We start from the raw sequence: 23196 nt of genomic DNA, 5'->3' as shown, positions 1-23196 counted from the left end.
TTCTATGCAGTATCTTGCTTTATTCCTAAATGGAGTTGCTGTAGGATATAGAGTTGGCATATATATATGCCGTAGTCATTCCCATGTCTTGTTGCTTTTGTTTTGTTTCTTTTTTTCCTGTTATTTAAATATATGTTACCTGTAATAGGTCAATGGAGCTGGTGATCATATGCTTCGTTCCCTTCTTGGAAGTTTGGTCTTCTATTACCCTGTCGATCAGTATAAGTACGAGAGACATATTATTTTGTTATTTTATTTTTGTTTTTAACTTCAAGTTATACAACAATTTTTCTTCTGTGTAGGTGCATTTCATGTCATCCAGATGCTGCACTAATAGAAGAATGGCTCAGCACAAAGTATTGCCGAATGGAGAGCCTATGCTTATTCAAAGTGGCACATCCCTAATGAGGAAGAATTATCTTTTGCAAATGAGCTTTTAAGCCTTCATCTTTGTTCAGCTTTAGATGATCTTCTCAGAATTTGCCAGACTAGAAATTCTTCTGACCCGGGTACAGTCCTTTTTCTCTAGTAGAAACTTGTCTTGTGAACTTTGTGCACCTCAGAGAATAATAGGTTGAGTCTGTATAAGATGAATTTCTTATGTTTGGAGCTATGTACAGGCAAGTTCTATTTAATATAATCATCTGCAGTTTAGCTAAATATTATAGTGTTCATATTCTTTATTTCATTGGATTTTACTCTAATGTATCTTTACTCTTTGTATGGGATTGTTTGACCTGACAACTATATGGAAATTTTTTGGACCAGGAAGTGAGAAAGAGCACTTGAAAGTTACTCTGCTGCGCATTGATTCTTCACTTCAGGGTGTTCTGTCTTGTTTGCCTGACTTTCGTCCTTCATTTAGGGATGGGAGTATGGAAAATCTTGTTCAAAATGCTTTCTTCATTGCTGGAGCGACTGGTTCAAGGGTTGGTAGCTCTGAAATGAGGGAAAAGGCTGCTGACGTCATACATGAGGCTTGCAAGTAATGCTCCAAGTATAAGTTTTTCATTTGAGGTTTTGTTTCTTCCCTCTTATAGTTGAATTGGGTTCTCTGAATGTCATTGATATGTGAGTTGTTGGATAGGTATCTGTTGGAGGAAAGATCAGATGATAGCATCCTTTTGATACTAATAATCCGCATTATTGATTCTTTAGCAAACTTTGGTATGAAGTTTTCATCTTGTCTGTTCTGTTGTATTGTACATGCTGTCGCATTGGAGTCATCCTTCTTTTTCTTGTGGTTCTTTTATCTGTTCTATAGGAAGCTTGGAATATGACGAGTGGTCAAATCACAAGCAGGCTTGGAAATTAGAATCTCCTGCCATTATAGAGCCTCCTATAAATTATGTTGTTCAATCTCACTCTCGAGGGAAAAAGAGGTGATACACTCTTACACTCTTGAGATTTCATTGTGTGCTAAAATTTTAAATCGTGTCTAAAGTCTGATATTCCATGTAACTATTTTGCAGGCCCAGGTGGGCACTTATTGACAAGGCATACATGCATAATACGTGGAGATCATCACAGTCATCATATCATCTATTTCGTTCAAGTGGGAATATATCTCCATCGAACCGTGTACATGTATTGATGGACGATCTGCTTAATCTATCTTTGCATAGATATGAAACTGTTCGAGCGTGAGTTTTACTCTTCATTAGACTTGCTAAAATGACAAAGAATGGTTGCGTCTCGAGTCTTAAGTTTATGTTCAAATACACATACTATATTCCACCAAGATTTTGTTTAGTTGGTACTTTGGGTAGGGTTGCATAGTTTGATATAATAGAGGAATGCTAGGGGGAGAGTGGGTTGAAAAGGAATGCTTAGGAAGCAGTCAGTCTCGTGGAAGTGGTGGAGGAGGGATGTTTGGACATCCTTATCTTGTCGTGGGAAATGGGTGAATGGTTTTGGCTTGAAAGTGATACCTGGTACTTTTTTTTTTTTTTGGCGAACGTTGTATCTGCTTAGTATGATAATATGGTATTAGGCATGGTGCAGTTTTGATGTATGGGTGTATGTGGTATCGTAGCATGATCTGACTAATCTTTGCAAGTGTTGATTGAATTTTTGGTTGTATCAAATATTTTACCAATAAAAAAACCGTGCGTATGAAAATACCGCAATTGGTGTTTTTTACTTTCTTTTTGTATCATACTTTTAGACGTTTAGTGCATATGGAACATTGTGTTTTGTTGTGTTTCTTTAATCTATTTGGTGTTACTGGATACATCTGATATTTTTTAAGTTGTTTGTTATCTCTTTACTTGGGAAACAACGAAATAATCTATTTATAATTTTAATCATTAATAAATGATATTACTTGGAAAATTTTCTCTACTGTCGAAAACATAGGAAACTTTTATCGTACATTCTTCATGAAAGCTCTCGAAGGTTGGGGGAAATGCCCATGCATGCTCATATCTTATGAAACTTTATTTTTTAAATGAGTTCCCATGGGAAATTTTACCCATGTGAATCCAAGACTCCATCAGTTACCTAGTTCTCTCTTTGTAGATAGAAGCTTTGTTTATTTTACTTTTACATCTCAAAACAATATGATTCAGTAATTATTGTGAATTTTATCATATCATTATTACCATTAGTACAAATACTACTACTACTATTATTTATTGTTATTATTATTATTATTATTATTATTATTATTATTATTATTATTATTATGACTATTATTGTTTTGTTTTTTCAAGTATAATAAATCTCTTTTAGGTATCCTTTTTCTAGTGGAAGTAATTTTCCTGATTGGTTGGTGAATTGTACTTCATGTTCTTTGTCATAGATGTTCTTAATGCCCGCGTTATCTTATTTCTGAATTGATCTCCAGGCTTGCTGGGAAATCTCTCCTGAAGATGCTCAAGCGCTGGCCTTGTATGATATCAAAATGTGTTCTTACCCTTACTGATAACCTACAAAATCAAGATTCGGCAGAACATGCACTTCTGGGTTCTTGTGCAATCCTTGCTACACAGACTGTGATTAAACGTTTGACAACGGTAGTTTTCCATGACAATAAGACAGTTCATATATATAAGTTGACACAAACACAGACACACCCACACACATTGTTTTAATTTAAGCCTTGTTTGATTGAAGAAAATATTACATGGTAAAAAATATTGACTTTCCAGGAGTTTTATGAGAAAATGCTCTTGTAGCATGTTTGATTGCATGCTAGAAAAATTGTTTTCTTTTTTAAATTTCCGCTGTTCGATAGCAAGAGTTTTCCATTTCAGTTTTTTTCACATCTGTTGTCATTGTCCTGGAAAGTCACACGGTTAACAAGAATAAACTTTCAATTTCCCAATAGTAGTTTTTCTTTAGGTTGAAAGGTGGAAAAATGTTTTATAACGATGGCGGACAAAATGTACTTTTCCATTGGAAAACTTTCCTGTCTGATTATAATAAGTCAAACACAAAAAGGATGCATTTTCCCAGGAAATTGAAATATTTCACAGGAAAATAAAGGATGTTACAGAACGCAAATAAAAGCACGACGAGACTGGTTAAAGAAAAGCTTAATGAGAATGGAATTTGCTGATGTATGTTCCTTTTTGACTCTTGTGACAGGATCTGAAGGCCTTGTCTTCTTTTCTCCTTGGAGTCCTGGCAAGGTAGTTAAATTTCTTGTACATTTATGAGCGCTGATATAGATAAGGCACCCATTTAATCATAGCTTCACTTTTGTTGTGCAATATTTGAAGCTCCCATCATGAATCACTGAAATCCCAGAAAGCCATCACCGAGGTAACATTTTTACTATGTAGAAGAAATTGAGGCTATTGTTAAATTTGTATTGTCTAATGCTTTACAACTTTAATATCCCCAGCTCTTTGTCAAATACAATATTCACTTTGCGGGAGTATCCAGGAATATTTTCAGGATGTCAGATGGACCAGATTTTGTGGAGTTGGTTTCTCAGATTGGTTCAATGAGTGTCGATAGAACTGGCTTACATTGGCGGTAATGTGTTTCTCCTGATTTGCTTATTTTGATAGGTTCATGTATTAGGTGTACATGTGCACAGGTTTCTGAACTTGTCTTGTTCGTTTAAAGGAGTAGAGTGCACGACTATTAATCATCGACTTATTAAACCTCTTGCGGTGGAAATATAATAGTATTCCAACAAAGTTTGAGCTTTTCCAGACATGTAAATCAATATCTTTCTCTTGGAATTGATACTCTTTGTGTAGGAAAATAATCTTTGTTTTTCTTGCTCAGGTATAATTTGATGGCTAATAGGATACTGTTATTATTAACAATGGCTTCTAGGAATGACCCGGATTCATCTTCGAAAATTTTAAGTGAAGCAGCTGGTCAGTGCCTAATTTATTGAGGGATGCATTAACTTTGAGTTATCATTTTTTTTTCTATAGCCTTGCTCTATTTTAATCACTGACTGCTCTTTTATAAGAATTATAACGTGTTTCACTCTTATCTAGTTGGATTCATAGAGTTGCATGCCACTTTAATAATTTGATGCACATATTATTACTTTTTGCAGGTCATTTCTTGAAAAACTTGAAAAGTCAGCTCCCTCAGACAAGGATACTCGCAATCTCAGCTCTAAATACCTTACTGAAAGAATCGCCTCACAAAATCTCAGCTCAGGATCAAGGAGAAAGCAAAGACCACACAAAATCAACCCTTCAAGAGACTTTGAGCCAAATATTTCAGGAAGATTACTTTTTTCACGAGACACTGACTTGTCTTTCTCATGTCCATGTAATAAATGATACTGATGGCACATCTTCCAGAGGCAGTCATGGGGCAGCATCTTTCCAAAGTTTAGCAGATAAATCAATCACCCGTTTCTATTTCGATTTCTCTTCTTCATGGCCACGCACTCCGAGTTGGATATCTATGTTGGGGAACGATACTTTTACTCAAACTTTGCACGGATTTTTTAGCGGTTGGTTCAAGAGTGTGGATTGACGGTTCTACTAGAATTGCAAAGCTCATTGGAAGAGTTCTCAAATGCTAAAGAGAGGTCAAAGCAGTGTGTTGCAGCAGAGGCACTGGCTGGAGTGATGCATTCTGATATTAATGGTCTTTCAGGAGCTTGGGACAGTTGGATATGTGCACAGCTGCAGAATATTATTCAAGCTCCATTGGTGGAGTCCACCCCTGAGTGGATTGCTTGCATACGTTATGCGGTTACTGGTAAAGGAAAATATGGAACCAAAGTTCCTCTCCTTAGACAAAGGATCATGGAGTGCCTGGCAACACCTTTGCCGCAAACGGTGGCTACCAATGTGGTTTCCAAGCGGTATGCTTTCCTTTCAGCTGCACTCCTGGAAATCTCTTCACCAAGGATGCCACTGTTGGAGGTCCAATTTCATGATAGACTTTTGAAGGAGGTGCTTGATAACATGCGCCATACTTCTGCTCAAGTAAGCAGCCAATAATTTTTTCTTTGTTGACTTAACTTTTTTTTTTTTTTCTTTATATGGAAAGTTAAAGGATGAGGTATCCTATATAAATGACCAAAAAAAGGGTATCATATATACATCAAGATAAATAAGAGAAAGTAAAACAAACAACAAAAAGAAGTAAAGGCGTACATCAAATGTCCACATCAGAAAGGCCCAAAAGTGACTCCTACCTAAACACAGAACTAGCAAAAGGAGTATCCCTCCACTCCTCCCAGATCAATACCCTCTGATCGAAATGACTATCTGCTCCATCCTTGAGATTTTTTTTTTTCAATTTTTCACAGATAAACACAGTAATTTGTGCATGACAAGGAAAAAAATCCAGTAACGAGCTGGGTGAGTATCCTTATTAACTGCTCAAAAAGGAAAATGGGAAATTCAACACTGCAGCTACTTTCCTACTACATGATGGAATGCCAACTACCTTAAAACTAGTCAAACTTATGCTGCCCGTAATACTAACAAACACGAACAAGAAACAAAGATCAGATGACAGGCATCTCTTTTCTATCCTGCAATAACTGTTGTTACTAACTAGGGGCGTGTATGTGCGTGCGCATTTTTAAAAGAGATCAATTAAGTAGTCTAATTATTAGATCACACATCACAAAAGTTAGAATGATAATAGGGATATTAGTTTATATTGAATAATCAGATTATCGAAAAAAAAATATAATTTGTGGTGGAATTGAGCAGTTTAATACATGTAATGTTTATGTTGGTCTAAAGGATTATAACCAAGCTTTGTTTGGTTAATAGGGACCGCCTAAACTTAGCCTAGCACACGCTTTTGCTTTCAAGAGAAAGGAGCTGTAAAAAGAGAAGAATTGGGAGTGGCAGAAATAGTAAAACTGACATAATCATTGGAGAATTTGCAAAAAAAATGGTAGAAAAGAAACCGGCCGTAAATAACTGTTACTCAGCCTGAAGCATTTAAAGTAATTTAGAGTTCCTATTTTCCCAAGTTTTAAAAATAGCTTAGGGTAACAATTACGTAGACTCTCACATTGTATGGAGAGCATTGCCTTGAACAAACCTTCGATCTTGCTCTGGATGCCATTTCTTTTCTTAAAAAGATATTTGCAAGTGGGAATCCCATTACTATAATTTAACCTGTACAAACTGAAATTCTTTACTAAATGATCTTCCTACATGGATTTGGCTAGAATCTAGATGTTCCATAATTCACTCTATTCCGATCCTGCTTTTCTAATGCACATCATATGTAATGCAGGTTAGGGAAGCTGTTGGTGTTTCTCTTACTGTGTTATGTTCAAACATTCGACTTTATGAATCCTTTACCCATGATCATTCTGATGAAGAGTTAGCTTATAAAGTTGACAACACACTTGGAAGAGGAAGGTGGGACCAGTTGCTAACTGACCAAGCTTGTGAACTGGCTAAAAGTATACAGAAGATGTGTGCCTCAGAGAGTTCGGAGCTTCAAGGAGAGAGAACACAAAATGGACTTTTGTCTGATGAAACACAAGAAGACGTTAAGTGGATGGAAACAGTACGTTGTTTTTCAATTTATTTCAACTGATTTTACATTTTCCGTACCCGGAATTTCTTGACTGATTTGCTTGCCCTCTTTGTGCGCAGATGTTCCATTTTGTTATTTCATCTTTAAAATCTGGAAGATCACAATTTTTGCTGGACATTATTGTGGGTCTTCTTTATCCAGTTATTTCATTGAAGGTATGTTAATACTTTGGCTCTCTGCTTCCTTAAAATTATTGTGAAATTCTCTCTTTTATCCTGGTTTGAAAGTTCTTTTTTTGATCGGTAAAAGTTAAATTTCATTCCCAATAATAATAAGAGTGTTACAAACAAGATAGCTAACCCTTGGTGAGAAATTAAGAGTAGCTAATCACATCCCCACAGGACTCCCAAAAGAAAAATTACATCACTAGTGTATCCCAATTACAAATAAACTCAAGAAATCTCAACTCCCTAAAGCTGGACGCATTCCTTGACCAATTATACAATAGCTCCTTGACACATTCCTTAATATTATGTAAAACCCTGTTATTTTCTTATGTATATTGAAGTGTTACGGGGCGAAAACAAACTAAGGCCGTATCCTCTTTTTCTCTCTTTTCATTCCAAAGTTTATTCTCCATTAACAAGGATATAATTTTTTATGTAATTTAATACAATTTGTGAGTTCCTAGACTATTAGGTTTTGTAAGTTTCTGTATCGCAATCGCACACACTGTTACTTGTGTCAGACGCGACACACAAGCCGTACCCTACAACACGTACTAATTTCGTCTGGCACAACTCTCATACACCAGTTCCCATTGCTTGTAAGATATATGCAAATCAGCTTCGCGTACATGAATGTACGACAATTGAAGTGGCGTATGGCCTTGTTGCTATACCAGCAAACCGACTACTGCATATAGCACGAACCATGCATAAAGTTAGTGATTTGCTCAATGGTTGGCGGTGATATTTTTTGATGTTTGCAAAAGACTTGTTTAACATCAACATTCACTTAACATAACAGTCAGCTGTGCTCTACCCATACGCCTTAAAAAAATACGTATCACAGTAGTTCTTTATGCATTAAGTTAATTACAAATTTTTTGTAGCAGTCATTGTTAAACATTATGAGCATCCAACTTAAAACCAATTGGTGATAAGTGGAGAGGCCCAAAAACATTTATACTATATTTCATGTCTTCATGGCTTCACACATCTCATGTGGGACTATAACAAACACCTCGACAGACACTCTCATGTGTGGCATTACTTGAGTCTAGCATGTGGACAACACACTTGGGCGACGTGGAGTTAATGAGCCTTTGGGCTAAACACAATAGCCAACTCTAACACCATATTGAGAAGTACTTGCTCTAAAAGCTCAAACATGTAGAGGGAGGCTTCGACATTGTATACAAAGGGTCCAACACATGATAGACACATACCATACCACAAAAAATGAAGTCGACTAATTAACACTCCCACAATGGGATTGTGATCACAGACATACGACAACGCTTCTCCTCAGCAACATTGCTGTGGAAACATGTATATTTTTTTTTAATATTGTTGTTGCACAGACTTAACCCATGCCATTTTATAAACAAACCACTCTTATACCATGTCAATTATATGAGCATCCAATTTAAAACCAATTGGTGATAATTTGAGAGGTATAGGAACATTTGTACTATATTTTTAGAGGCTTCACACATCCCAAGTGGGACTATATCATACATCTCAACAACAATTTAATTTTCTCTTTTTAAAATTGGTATTTATGTTGAATAAGTAAATTAAGGTAATAGGAAAGTTTATACTTTTCGTGTCAAAATGTAATTATAACTATATGAAGAACTGTGTTATGGTTTACAATATTTTTTCTCTACTCAATTTTTATGGATCATTATTTTTTTTTCTTTTCCCCCTAAAAAGACTGAATCGCTCATTTTGTAATCTATGTAAACCACTTTAGTTGTATGGTTATCGAGTTCAAAGAATATATTGGGAAAGTTTGTTATGCACAAATATGTTAAATACCCTTGTATCTGAAGTATTCACATCAACTCCTTGAAGGAAACATCAAATAAAGATTTGTCGACATTAGCCAAAGCAGCTTTTGAATTGTTGAAGTGGAAGATATTCCCGGAGCCACATCTTCGTAAGGCTGTATCAGTGCTCCTTTCTTTGGCAAATGATTCCAACTGGCGAACTAGATTCGCAACTTTGACATATCTTCGAACTTTTGTTTACAGGTATGATATTTGTATTAAGATTTCTTTTTAATTTACTTGATAGTCAGAACTTCATTATACTCTTATCCCTTAAATCCCTTTTCCTCGATGACGGTGGGAATCAAACCCAAGACCTTGGGCCCAGCTTGAACGGCTGGCCACTAGACGCCTATGCAAATAAATAAAACATATAGAAAATGTAGATGAAAAGATCTTCCTTAATGAGGTAGGTACAAACACATATGACAATAAGTAAAAAGGATAACTTGGTTAATGAACCTCCAGTTTTTCATACTGTTTGTTTAATATATCATTGTGTAGGCACACATTCATTTTTTCAAGAGAAGAAAAACTACAGATATGGGAAACCATGGAGAAGCTACTTGTGGACAATCAAGTTGAGGTAAATATCAGAATTAAAAGACTAAACTAGGTATTGTATTGCTTTCTTCTCTGTCTCAACATTTGTGTAGTTTCGTTGTTGCTGATATAAGTGCAATCTTATTGCACATTAGTTCTTGATTGAGAGGTGCTTAGATTTAGATGAGCATGAAATTACACCCCTAAATGACACCCCAAATTGCCACCCCCACAAAAAGGTGCACTTCCACACTGATTTAATTTCTGATTTTAAATCTAAGCACCTCATTCCATGCTCATTTTGATTGAGAGGTGTCAGTTTGCATAGCATATCTACTTTGTAAAGTAATTTGCATAGTATAAAATTAGTTTGCAGAGTAAAGCTGCTATGCAGAATAGATTTGCTTATTCGTAGTCCAATGGTCCCTCATTCCCTCATAATGACTAGATCTGCCCTCTAATGGTACGCCACTTCAAGTTGCGTAGAATTATATATATATATATAGCTAGGCTCACATACGTATGTCCGCAAACGGACTTCTTCAATTTCACGTGTTTCTCTCTCTCTCTCCTCGCACGTTTGTAAGTCTCCTCTCTCTTTTACTTCTCTTTGCTCTTTACACCCATTATTTTTCAGGATGGAAAAAAATAAAACAACCAAATATAGGTCCTTGTAAAGAGATTGTTCTATTGGCTATAGAACTTGATGAAAACTAAGTAAAAAAGATCAACCAAAGTATAGTTTCCCGTTGCCATCAAATCAATAGAAAAAAAAACCCAACATAATATTTTCAATCTCAAACCAGCACATAATGGTTGCTTGTTGCTTTGGTAGCAGACTTGGTGATCCATTGTTTGTTAACATTCGTGATTTTACGGTGAAGCGAATAATTGGAGTTAGACAGACTGACTTTAAATTTGGGTCCATTTATGTTTTATAAATTGATTCACACTTTCTCTAAGTATAATCAGTTATTGATTTTATGAATCAAGAAAATAAAATTTGTAATTCACACAAATGAAATACCCACTTAAATCCATTAAGAGAGAGTCTAAGTAAATTAACTTTCGAAGTCTATAATTAAACACTCCTAAAGAGGGGGAAATTTTGTTTTATAAAATTGGTTATGTTTATTGGTCTTCTAACGAAAGAATGAAGTAGAAGAAAATCAATTCAAGTTGAACTGTTGAAGGGAGGAAGGAGATTGCAGAGAAGAAGATACCAAAAATAAAATGAGTAGTTTCTCTCTCATGACCATACTAGTGCTAGTTATTATTGTCTCTTTTATTATGAGGTGCGTGTTATATGTGGGACCCAATATTCTTCCACTTTTAGAGTTGGCAAAGAATCTCAAATATCTAAACACGTGACTTTCTATTTTTTGTTTCAGTCTCTGCAAACGTGCATCCGTCTAAGAGCAAGACTATATATATATATATATATATATATATATATATATATATATATATATATATGGCCCGTCTCCTAAAAGGACCAAATCTAAAATAACCAACAACTTCACTTACAAAATGATTTAAAACCTAATCTTTTGTGCATATGATCTACTAACCATAAAAAACATCTCTACAAAAATTCAACTCGTTTGATATCCTCTAACTTAGATAAAAATTGTTGTCCACTTTTGAAAAAATATCTAATGGTCCAGAAATGTCTAGTTTTTGCAATCATCTTTTGCCAATGTTAAAAATTGTCAAACGAGTTGAATTTTTGTAGAGATGTTCTTTATAGTTAGTAGATCATATGCACAAAAGATTAGGTTTTAAATCATTTTGTAGGTGAAGTTGTGGTTATTTTAGATTTGGACCTTATTTAAAGTCCTTTTAGGAGCCGGGCTGTATATATATATATATTATTTTATTATTTTTTTCTTTTCCTTTTCAAACCACTCCAGTTAAAGTGGCTCAGAAAATTTCAACCTAAAATTTTCTACGCCAGTTGAAGTGACATCGAAAGTAGATGACTATTGGACACATACTTCTACCCCATGTCCTCATACAACTGCTGTTTAAAGTTTTGAGGATGACAACCTCAAAACCTTGGACTCGGCCTTACCAAGGAAAATGCACGCCATGTTAAGGACATAGCCACATTTCGGAACCTGTGTTAAAGTTATGAAAACTATGTAACATGACCAGAAGGAAATCCAAGGATCTTGATCAACTTGCAAGACCTGTGCCTATTCCTGTGAACATGGGGCAGCACTTATTATAAATTTGTCGAACACCTAGTAAAATGACCAAAAAGCAGGGACGTTTTTGGAAAACATTTGGATCCCTGTCCTAGACTTGTAGGCTGTCTCATGCATGGTTCTTGTCCTAATATTGTGTAAATTTGGGAACATGGTATATTGAGATCATAAAGATACTTCATGTTACATGGCATAGTGGCACCATTGCATGTTGTTTTGTACTTTTGTCAATGATTTTAATTTTTAATTTTTGGGAGAAATTTAAAATATTATGTGTACATAATATAATTGGGACACTAACTCCATACATAAGGGGACACCACATCTCCAACTCCTACCAACTCGATGTGGGACTAAAACCATACTGTTCCCTATTACTTCTATATTAAAATAATACTATTTAGTTGGTTCTATATTTTATGAGTGTAGTAAAGGGTGATTGATACTTACTAGATGTCTTTGTTTAATCAGGTAAGGGAGCATGCTGCTGCTGTTCTTGCTGGATTGATGAAGGGTGGAGATGAGGTGTCAGCAGCGGACTTCCGGGATAGAGCATTCACAGAGGCGCTTTCCATTCAAAAGAAGCGAACAAAGAGGTTGGTTTGTATGCTTTTCCAGTCTCTTGTCAGTCTTGGGTGGTTATAGATTTATCTGGCTGTTTTCTGTAGAATATGGACAGATTCTGTGTCATGCATCCGATGTTTGTTTTCATCTCTGGTTTGCACAAATTTGTATAGCTTCCTGGTTTTGACAAGTGCAAACTTCTTATACATTTGCAAGTAGAACCTTAGATTATTTTTCTCTTATCCGCACAAATTGCTCCAATCATACTTAATGGTAAATGGCATATTCTTGCAGAAGGTCAAGTGATTCTATCCCTATGGTACATGGGGCAGTCCTTGCTTTAGCAGCTTCGGTATTGTCAGTTCCTTACGACATGCCCAGGTAACAACACATATTCAAGCAAATTTATGTGAGTGGTTAGTTCATCTGTGTTAGACAGAATCATAATGCTATATAAAAATATCTTGAAGATCCTTATCATATAGAGTGTTTTTACTGGTATATTAAAAAAAAAGAAATAGTTTATCATTGAAATAGAACCAAGTATATGTCTTACATCAGCAATAAATAATAAGATATTGGATAACTTATTCCTATAACAATGCATAATCAAACAATTAAGAGGATTCAGATAACCACGACCCATGGAATTAGCACTCAATCAGAACTAACTTCATTCAGAGCTGCAATTGATGACCCTCATAGTCTTTTGACAAATTCACTCTTGTTCTGCAAGTGCAACATCTCAAAATCTGATTGTTTGTAATATATTCAGTTGAGAATTAAGGTACCAAAATACAGGAGTTGAGGAGAGACAAAGGAATAGAAAGAGTCGAGAGAGAGATCTTTCTCTCGTGGTCGGTTCTCTCTTATATTATTACTATCATAATAGATAATAGATGTGTAAATACAAAATTGCCCTCGTACACTCTAATAATATCTCCAACACTCCCCCTCAAGCTGGAGCATACAAATCAAACATGCCCAGCTTGGAACACATAGATGAAAAACTACTACGAGCTAACGGTTTGGTAAGAATATCACCCAACTGATCTCCAGACTTCACATAAGGAGTAACAATCTTCTTGGACATCATTAAATCACGAATGAAGTGACAATCAACCTCGATGTGTTTAGTACGCTCATGAAACACTGGGTTACTAGCTATATAGATCGCAGCTTGATTGTCACAAAACATAGACATAGGAGACGGAGCATGAACACCCATTTCTGACAAAAGAGATTGAACCCACAACATCTCAGAAGCTGTGTGAGCCATAGCACGATACTCAGCCTCAGCACTAGACCGAGCCACAACGTTCTGCTTCTTACTACGCCAGGTGACTAAGTTGCCACCAACAAAAGTACAATACCCCGAAGTAGACCGACGGTCTATAGGATCACCTGCCTTGTCGGCATCGAAGAAAACCCACAAATATCTAGTGTCTGTGAAGGGCGATAAAGAAGGCCATTACTTGGAGAACCCTTCAAATACCTCAAAATTCGAATGACAGCATCCCAATGAGAAGTACGTGGAGCATGCATAAACTTACTAACAACACCAACTGCATAAGTAATATCTGGACGAGTCACTGTAAGGTAAATTAGACGGCCCACAAGGCGACGATACCGACCAAAATCAGAGAATACCTCCCCCTGTTCGGCAGTGAGCTTCACAGTAGGATCCATAGGAGTATCAATGGGTCTCGAACCAAGAAGCCCTGTCTCACTAAGAAGGTCGAGAACATACTTACGCTGAGACAAAGAAATACCTTCACTGGAACGAGCAACCTCAATCCCGAGAAAGTATCGAAGGAGACCTAAGTCCTTCGTATGAAAACGCTGCCCCAAATACCGTTTCAAATCAGAAATACCAACTGCATCACAACCAGAAATAATAATATCATCCACATACACAATAAGAACAATAGTGCCAGAAGCGGAATGCCGAACAAATACAGAATGATCAGAAACAGATTGATGAAAACCAAACTGGATAACCACTGAACTAAACCGATCAAACCAAGCACGTGGTGATTGCTTCAAACCATAAATAGCCTTTTTTAACTTACACACCATATTTTCCTGACCAAGACTAACAAACCCAGGTGGCTGATCCATATACACCTCCTCCATTAACACACCATGCAAGAAAGCATTTTTAATGTCCAACTGATGAAGGGGCCAACCTTTACACACAGCAACCGAAAGCAATATCCTAACAGAATTAAGTCGAGCAACAGGAGAAAACGTCTCCATATAATCAACTCCATAAGTTTGGGTATACCCTTTAGCAACTAAACGCGCTTTCAAACGCTCAACAGAACCATCTGGTAAGTATTTAACTGTAAAAACCCATCTGCATCCAACTGTCTTCTTCCCTGGTGGAAGAAGTGTAAGCTCCCAAGTTTTGTTTTCATGAAGGGCTGAAATTTCCTCTTTCATGGCTAGTTTCCAACCAGGAGAAGCTAGTGCTTGGGAAACCAAAGATGGAATGGAAATAGAAGACATAGACAAGGCAAAAGTACGAAAAGCAGGAGCAGTACGGTGGAATGAAATAAAATGAGAGATAGGATGAGAAGTTTGAGACCTGGTCCGTTTAGCAACGGGTTCAACTTGAGACTGGATCCGTTTAACAGGAATCGAAAGAGCCTCTGTAGAAGATGATGAGTGGTTTGGGGCTGGTGCAATAGTAGTAACAGTAGCAGATTCAACAGTCGCAAATTGCTTTCTAGGAAAAGTACGATGATACTGAGCATAAATAGGCATGGTGCCTTTCATCGTAATAGGAACACGACTAGGCACCGCTTCACATGGAACTGGTAAGGGAGGCACCTCCTCACAAGGAACCACCGGAAAGGGAACAACCGGTTGAAGACGAGGATTAAGCAACTCCCCCTCACGACAAGCCACTAAATCGGGATCAAACAACTGTCCTGATGTGGAGAAATATGATGTAGACTCAAAGAAAGTAACATCAAAGATCGACATAATACCTACGAGTAACAGGGATCAGAACATCGATACCCTTTTTGAGTACGTGAATAACCCACAAAAACACACTTTATAGAACGAGGGTCCAACTTGTCATGACCAAGACCCATCACATGAACAAATGCAACACAGCCAAACACTCGTGGTGGCAAACCATAAGTCGATTGCTTAGGATACATCAATGCAAAAGGAGACTGATTATCTAGAACTGATGTCGGCATACGATTGATTAGATAATTGGCAATAAGAACAGCATCACTCCAATATGGTTTAGGTACACTCATGGCAAACATCATAGTACGAGTAACATCTAGTAAGTGACGAAGTTTCGTTCAAAGAACTCCGTTCATTGAGAGGTATCTTGGACAAGTGGTTTGATGAATAATACCTCGATCCTCACAAAAAAGTCTCACACAAGTTTGAACATACTCTAAGGCATTATCAGAACGAATAATTTTAACTTTCTTATCAAACTGTGTTAAAATTTCATTGTAGAAAATGGACAAAATGCGAGGTAGTTCAGTGCGGTCTTTTAACATATATAGCCATGTAATTCGAGAAAAATCATCAACAAACACCACAAAATAAAGGAATCCAGATAAACTTTTATTTCTAGAAGGACCCCAAATATCTGTATGGACTACATCAAAAGGACTCAAAGACCTCTTGTCAACCCTACTGGAAAACGTACTACGATGATGTTTTCCCAATTGACATGCTTCACAATCTAAAACAGATACTGGACTCAACTTAGGAAGTAACTGACGCAACTTAACCAAAGACGGATGACCAAGACGACAATGCCATTGAAGTGGAGACACAGAAGCGCTCAAAGCAGAAACAGAACTTGACTTTTCAACATTCAAGACATATAACCCATCACGCTCATACCCCGAACCAATCATCATCTTCGTCTTGAGGTCCTGAAAAACACAGCCAGTAGGAGTGAAGGTTACAGAACAATGTAGAGATTTAGTAAGTGCACTAACGGAGACAAGATTAAATGAAAGATTAGGAACATAAAGACCCAACTGCAAATCTAAGGACTTAGTAGGATGAAGAACACCAGTACCAAGAACAGGACGCGAGGAACCATCAGCTAAAGTCATACTAGTCTTAGTGGGCACAAACTTTGAAAGAAAAGAGGGATTACCGGTCATATGAGCACTAGCTCCTGAATCAATGATCCAAGATGTAGAGGGTATCACCAAACTGGCAGACTTACCAGAACTAGCCATAGTAGCAGTGGGTGTGGCAGAAGGATCTGAAATAGAGTTCAAACGGTGAAGAATTTGACCCAAAATGTCAGCAGTAGAAGGGTCAGACTGAGCAGATGGGGTGGCAGCAGCGGAAGGACCAAAAGTGTGATCAGAAACTTGATTTGCATAAGCAGAAGGTCGTCCATATTTGTTCCAGCAAAAAGGCTCAGTATGCCCATCCTTACCACAGTGAGTACACTTCCTTTCATCAGAACCGTCATACCTATCGCCACGACCACGACCACGACCACGATTACCTCTACCATTACCATAGTTACCACGACCTCCACGACCATAGGAACCACGACCACTAGTATAATTACCATGTCCACCACGATTGCTAGGAGTAGAAAGTAAGGCTGATGACTCCTTAGCAACGGAAAGAGACTCACCATGCTCCTGGCGCTTTCGCTTAAGACGAGAAAAAGCCTGAGCTGCAGAAGGAACCGTCTCACTTGCTAAAATTTGGTCTTTGTAAACACTGTACTCGGAATTTAATCCATGCAGAAGCAAGGCAACCTGAAATTGCTCACGTTGTTGTCTTTGTTTTTCCAAGTCATTGGTAAAGGGCTGATAAAGTAAAAGTTCTTCCCACAATCCCTTCATTGTACTATAATACTCATCAATTGGTTGGTCGCCTTGTTTTGTTTTAAACAAAGATTCAAACAAATCATAAATACGAGATATATCATTCTCCTGCGAATACATCTCCTTTAAGGAGGACCAAACTCGTTTTGCAGTGGGCAAAAATTGTACATTAGTAAGTACCTTCGGTTCCATACTATTCCACAACCAAGTCAAAACCATGGAATTAGATGCCATCCAATCTTCGTAAGTGGGATCAGTGGAATCGGGAGGATCACCAGTGAGAATCTTAGATTTTTTCTTTGCACGAATAAAATGTTCAACAGCATAACTCCATGACAGATAATTATTCCCATTCAAACGGGTATTAGTAATAGGCTTACCCAAATCATCATTGACGTAATACAAAGGTGACTTCACAGCTGTTTGCAATGCAGGGTCACCCATTGCGGAAAAAAAAATACAGAACCACAAATATTCGTGAGCACAACCACAAATACAGAACGTGCCACCGATCGAAAACAAACTGCGCAAACCCTAGATATCAAATCCTTAAACCATGAAGGGTTTAATCACGCACCACAAAACCAGCAACAACAAAAATAAAAAAAAATCTGGTTTGCCTAAACCCTAACCAAAACAGCCAACTGATTTATGTCACAAACTGACAGAAGATGAAAAAGAAAAAAAAGAACAGAGAAGATAATCACCTGCTCCGATACCAAGTTGAGAATTAAGGTACCAAAATACAGGAGTTGAGGAGAGACAAAGGAATAGAAAGAGTCGAGAGAGAGATCTTTCTCTCGTGGTCGGTTCTCTCTTATATTATTACTATCATAATAGATAATAGATGTGTAAATACAAAATTGCCCTCGTACACTCTAATAATATCTCCAACATATTCTTTAGACGCCACCTAGAAATTGTTGATGCATCTAATCCCTAATCAAGAGATGCACAAGGGGGTAAGCCAATATGTGCGAGTTCATCAATTTCATATCCAAAGACGAAAAAAAAAAAAAAAAAAATCATTCACTTTCTTCCCGTCTACCATATCTTGGTCTAAGTGTTTATCACAATGGTTAACATCTTCTTAGTCTGCAGCTTATGTATGGAAAGTGTACTTAACCAGAAGGGTTGTAGTAGATTTCAGAACTGGAGGCTTTAATGATTTGAGGACAACCTTTTAACCCTCATTCATAACCGAATGCATGTTACTAGAATCATCATGAGAAGTTTCCCGATCAAGCTGTCATGGTCGACCAAGTAATATATGGCATATATCCATAGAAACAACCAAACGAGGTCACAAGTTAACGAGGGTCAGTTAGCGGATATAGTGGAGCCGCCTCCTTTAACCACGGTAGATCCTAATCAAGTACTTTTAGAAGATACTACCTCCCATTGGTTGTCTAATCATACTAAAGACCTCATTAGGATATCAGGGCTGTCTTGTGAAGGCAGAGAGCGGGAAGCTATAAACCTTCCAAAATCTATCTTCGGTTCAAACTTCAAACATTCTTAGGGAATTCTGCGAGTTCTAATAGTCTTATAGATAGAAGTGGAACCAAGTCGGGCATAGAGGTCTCTCCTTCTGGGGCGCAGAATGGGAAGAGAATGTCTAAAGAGTTGCTTAGACACACGTCCTCTATAAATTATGGATAGGAGGTTACAAAAGGTAGTAGTACAAGGGCGAGAAGAGATGTGTCTTTATGAATCACAAAATCCTAAATTGGAATGTGAGGGGTTTAGGCGATGATAAGAAATGCCGGAGTATTAAGGAGGTGATTAGGAAAGAAGCCTAGTGTGGTTCTTTTACAAGAGACTAAACTTAAATGTTTTTCTGCTATGCAAGCTCGTGATATATGAGATATCAGTAACACATATTGGATTGAGCTATTCGGTTGATACTGACACAAAGGGGTATCGTTTTTGGGACAAAAATAAGGTCGAAGTGTCCAATAATACCGTCGGCTTGTTTTCGGTTTACATAGTGTGTAAGTTGAGCTGGGAAACTGACTCAAAATTGGTGACTGCAGTTTATGGGCCTTCAGAAAAGGAGAATTCCTCGTCCTTTTGGAGAGAACTGGATAATGTTTACGCGTTTAGTACAGATGGCTCTTGGTGTGGGAGGTGATTTCAATGTGATAAGATTCAAGCATGAGAAGAAAGGTAGCTATCGCATTTCTCCACATGAGAGATTTTGATGAGTGGGTGAGGAGATGCGAGCTTATTGATCTCCCCACTCACCGGAGGCAAGTTTACTTGGTCGAACAAGCAGAGAACCCTATTGTATCGAGGGAGGAGAATTGGCCTGCATGGTTCAAGCAGTGTGGTTCCTAGTACGACCTCGGATCACCATCCTATTAGCTTAGTGAAAGACACGGGCAAAGGTAGACCCACTCCTTTTCAATTTGAGCTTATGTGGTTTTCAAATCCAAATTTTATGTACAAGTTTAGAGAATGGTGGGCGGTTAATTAGGATGGTGATTGAGCTAGCATCAAGTTTGCTAAAATGCCAAAGTTTGTGAAGGGTAAGATTAAGGAGTGGAATAAGACGGTATTCGGAATGAGCAATTCTTGAGAGACATAAGGATTTTAGATTTGAAGGTGGATGGTCCTCTCACTAGGGAAAAGTGGAACCACCACATTAACTTAATCGGGGGTAGCCTCAAGGAGGGCAATCTAATACTAAATTTTTTCACCAATGTGCAAAAGCTGGGAACAAAGAGAATTATCTCGATGGATTGATAATAGAGGATGAGGAGGTAAAGGGAGAGGATAATCTTAGAGATTTAGGTAGTTCGTTACTACTCAGAGCTGTGTATAGAGAGCCGAATCATATTTGCCCTCAGGTCGATAATCTTGTCATGGATAGCATTTCGGAAGGTGAAAGAGATGAGCTTGGATGAGGAGGAAGTGTGGGAGCTATGAAGGGTATGAGAAATGATAGATATCCTAGACCATACGACTTTCCCATTGAGTTTTATAGGATTGTTTGGGAGGGAATCAGAGGCGACTTTATGGATATGGTATGAGATTTTCATGATTCGAGTTTCTTAACCCATAGTTTTAATAATACGTTCATCAAGCTTATTCCTAAAAAGCAGGGTGTGGAGGATATATCTGACTTGCGTTCCATTAGCCTTTTAGGCAGTGCTTACAAAATCATTCCAATGGTTTTGTCTATTAGGTGAAAAAGGTGCTATCGGTGATCGCTCAAGAACAAGAACAAGGGGCCTTCGTCTTTGGACGTCAAATCTTTGATGGGGTTTTGATAGCTAATGAGGCTATAAATGATAGGAGGGGTGGTAATCCTGGTTTGGTGTGTATATTTATTTGGCTAAAGTTTATGATAATGTGAATTGGGATGTCTTGGATTTTATCATTATGATAATGGGTTTTAGTATTAAGTGGAGGGGTTGGGTTAGGAGACGTGTTTGGTCAGCTTTGTTCTCCATTCTCATTAATGGCTCTCTGGCGAGGGTTTTTTAAGAGTTCTAGAAATATTAGACAGGGGGATCCGTTATCCCCTCTTCTTTTCCTCATGGATGAGGTTTCCGGTAAGATGGTTGATAGAGCTAATTGATTAGGGGCTTTAGAAGATTTTAGAGCGGGTCGGAAGGAATTAGGAGGTTTTGATATCACACCTTTAATTTGTTGATGATACAGTTGTTTTTGTGGGGCACGATATAGAGCAATTGAGGTATCTTAAAGGCATCCTATTTTATTTTGAGGCAGTCTCGGGGTCTCAAAGTGAAGATGGCTAGGAGTTCCATCTTTGGTGTGAATGTTGAGGAGAATCTTGACTCTATGGCTTTCTCTGTTGGTTGTCCAGTTGACAATTTGCCATCTAGATACATCGGTCTACCTTTGGGAGGGTCTTATAGGTCGATATCCATTTAAGATATTGTTATCAAGCATTTTAGTTGTAGATTGGCTGGGTGGAAGGGTCGTTTTTTGTCCACGGGTGATTAAGTTATCCTTATCAAAAACATTTTTTTCTAATTTTCCTTACTACTACATGTCCCTTTTCTACATGCCTACTAGTGTTGCCAAAAGATTGGACTCGATTATTAGAGATTTTCTTTGGGACAATGGCAAAGAAAGACATGTTTCATTTGGTTTGTTGGGAGAGGGTGTGTGTGTCAAGACGGGAAGGTGGGTTGGGTACCAGGAGCTTGCATGAGTTAAACTTTGCATTGTTTGATAAATGACTATGGAGGTTTGGGGCGGAAAAGGAGAGCCTTTGGAGGAAAGTTATAGTGTCTAGGTTTAGGAAGAGGGGTTTGGGTTGGGATAGTGGCCCTGTTACCATACCCTATTTGGTATGGGTGTAGTGTGAAAAGGCATTCAAAAAGTAGGAGAGGTTTTTCACAAGAATAAGAATGTTAGATATGTTTTGGGCAATAACAAAAGTATTCGGTTTTGGAAGGATGTTTGGTTGGAGGAGAGACCCCTGTAATGGGTGTTCCCCAGATTATATGTCTTGTCTAACTTTAAAAATAAGTCGGTTCGCTGGTTCACGAGGGAAGATAATAGTTCTGTTGCTTGGAACCTTGAGATTCATGTTGCTCTCTCTGATAGCAAGTGTGGTTGCATTCACAATGAAGTTAGACTTTATTCCCTTATGTGAGACCGACAAAAGATAAAAGATTTCAGTACATTGACAAGAACGGATTATTTTCTTGTAGATCTTTTTACTTTAAACTTCATTCCCTTGTTCATCATCGGGGTCTGAAAGTCCTTCATAGTTTTTTGAGTTAGATTATTTGGGAATCCAAAGTTCCCTTGAAAGTTCCCTTTTTTATTTGGTGTGCGTTGTTAGGTAAGATGTTGACTATGGACAACATCAGAAAAAGACATCAAAGAAGTGATTGTCCATTTTTGTCCCTTGTATGAGAGATGGGGAGTCTTTGAATCATATTCTTTTGTTGTGTCCTTTCTCTTGGAGAATGTGGTGTTCTTTAATTGTTCGAGTCCGATGTCTCTTGGATGTGTCCTCGTTCGGTGAGGAAGGTATTAGTCTCATGGAACTTGAAGGTCCATTCTCGGAAGGGATGCTGTCTTTAGAGCATGTTTCTTTTTGCAATCCTATGGGATATATGGTTGGAGAGGAATAATAGATATTTTGAAGCTACTATGATGTCTATGGGGAAAGTGGTTTTGGCCATCAAAGTGGGGCTATTTTTTTGGTTGAAAGTGCACAATGAGTTTCGAGACTTCCCCTCTGAGGCTTTCTTGTGCAGATGGGAGTCCATTATGAGTTGATGGCATGGTTTTTCTATGGGTTTTCTTCTCGTTCTCCATTGTGCATGTACTGTAGATATCTCATCCTAGTTCTTTTCGATATAGATACTCCACCAATAAAAAAAAAAAAAAAAAAAAAGAAACAACCAAACACTCAATACTATCCGTATAAGACATTGAATAGAAAAAGGTTTTGGATGCGTTTCCGTCTTAATTTGTAATTTTCCAATGAACTCAGTGGATAAAAGTTTCTTGGTGGAAACCCCCCATCAACAACAACATTACGCAACTTTTTTATTTTTTTGAAACAATATATGGTTCCACTTAGCAACACTCATTTGTAGTTATCTCCTGTACAAATTATCTAAAGTACAAATATTTCAAGCAACTTGGCTTGATCAACATATAGATGGACCCTAGTATCATTTTTGCTAGTGGAAACTGCATGTAATTTGTGATCTTGTTTTCTATGTGCTCTAAGCATTTGTTTTTTTAACAGTGGAAGTCTGACCCTGTTTTTTAAAATCGATGAACATTACCTGATAAAAAATGTTTTCACATTGATTTTTATCATATGTTTAATTCCACATCATTTTCATGATCTTATTGCACAACTTTTATCCTTTTGGTCTAGATGGTTGCCGGATCATGTAACTTTACTGGCCAATTTTGTTGGGGAGCCATCACCAGTGAAATCTACAGTAATGAAAGCAGTTGCTGAGTTCCGACGGACTCATGCAGACACATGGAACGTCCAAAAAGATTCATTTAGTGAAGAACAACTCGAAGTACGTCT

General features: G+C 37.5%; 1 protein-coding gene across 1 annotated transcript in view; it reads left to right on the top strand.

The window, feature by feature from the left end:
* PA200 (proteasome activating protein 200) overlaps positions 1-23196 on the top strand; it is a 32182-nt gene that overhangs the window by 8694 nt on the left and 292 nt on the right. The window contains 21 exon segments of the mRNA XM_086583792.1: positions 149-225; positions 303-356; positions 358-509; positions 769-985; positions 1088-1167; positions 1265-1382; positions 1473-1643; positions 2849-3017; positions 3592-3635; positions 3726-3768; positions 3851-3984; positions 4243-4337; positions 4526-4897; positions 4900-5414; positions 6691-6969; positions 7059-7154; positions 9021-9199; positions 9500-9581; positions 12220-12344; positions 12607-12693; positions 23035-23188. Coding sequence (XP_086439918.1) covers positions 149-225; positions 303-356; positions 358-509; positions 769-985; positions 1088-1167; positions 1265-1382; positions 1473-1643; positions 2849-3017; positions 3592-3635; positions 3726-3768; positions 3851-3984; positions 4243-4337; positions 4526-4897; positions 4900-5414; positions 6691-6969; positions 7059-7154; positions 9021-9199; positions 9500-9581; positions 12220-12344; positions 12607-12693; positions 23035-23188 — 3243 coding nt within the window.

The sequence above is a fragment of the Coptis chinensis genome, chromosome 9 (genome assembly GCF_015680905.1).
Source record: "Coptis chinensis isolate HL-2020 chromosome 9, ASM1568090v1, whole genome shotgun sequence".
Taxonomy (NCBI): Eukaryota; Viridiplantae; Streptophyta; class Magnoliopsida; order Ranunculales; family Ranunculaceae; genus Coptis; species Coptis chinensis.
The sequence above is the reverse complement of the archived record's forward strand: the minus strand, read 5'-3'. Positions and strand labels throughout refer to the sequence as shown.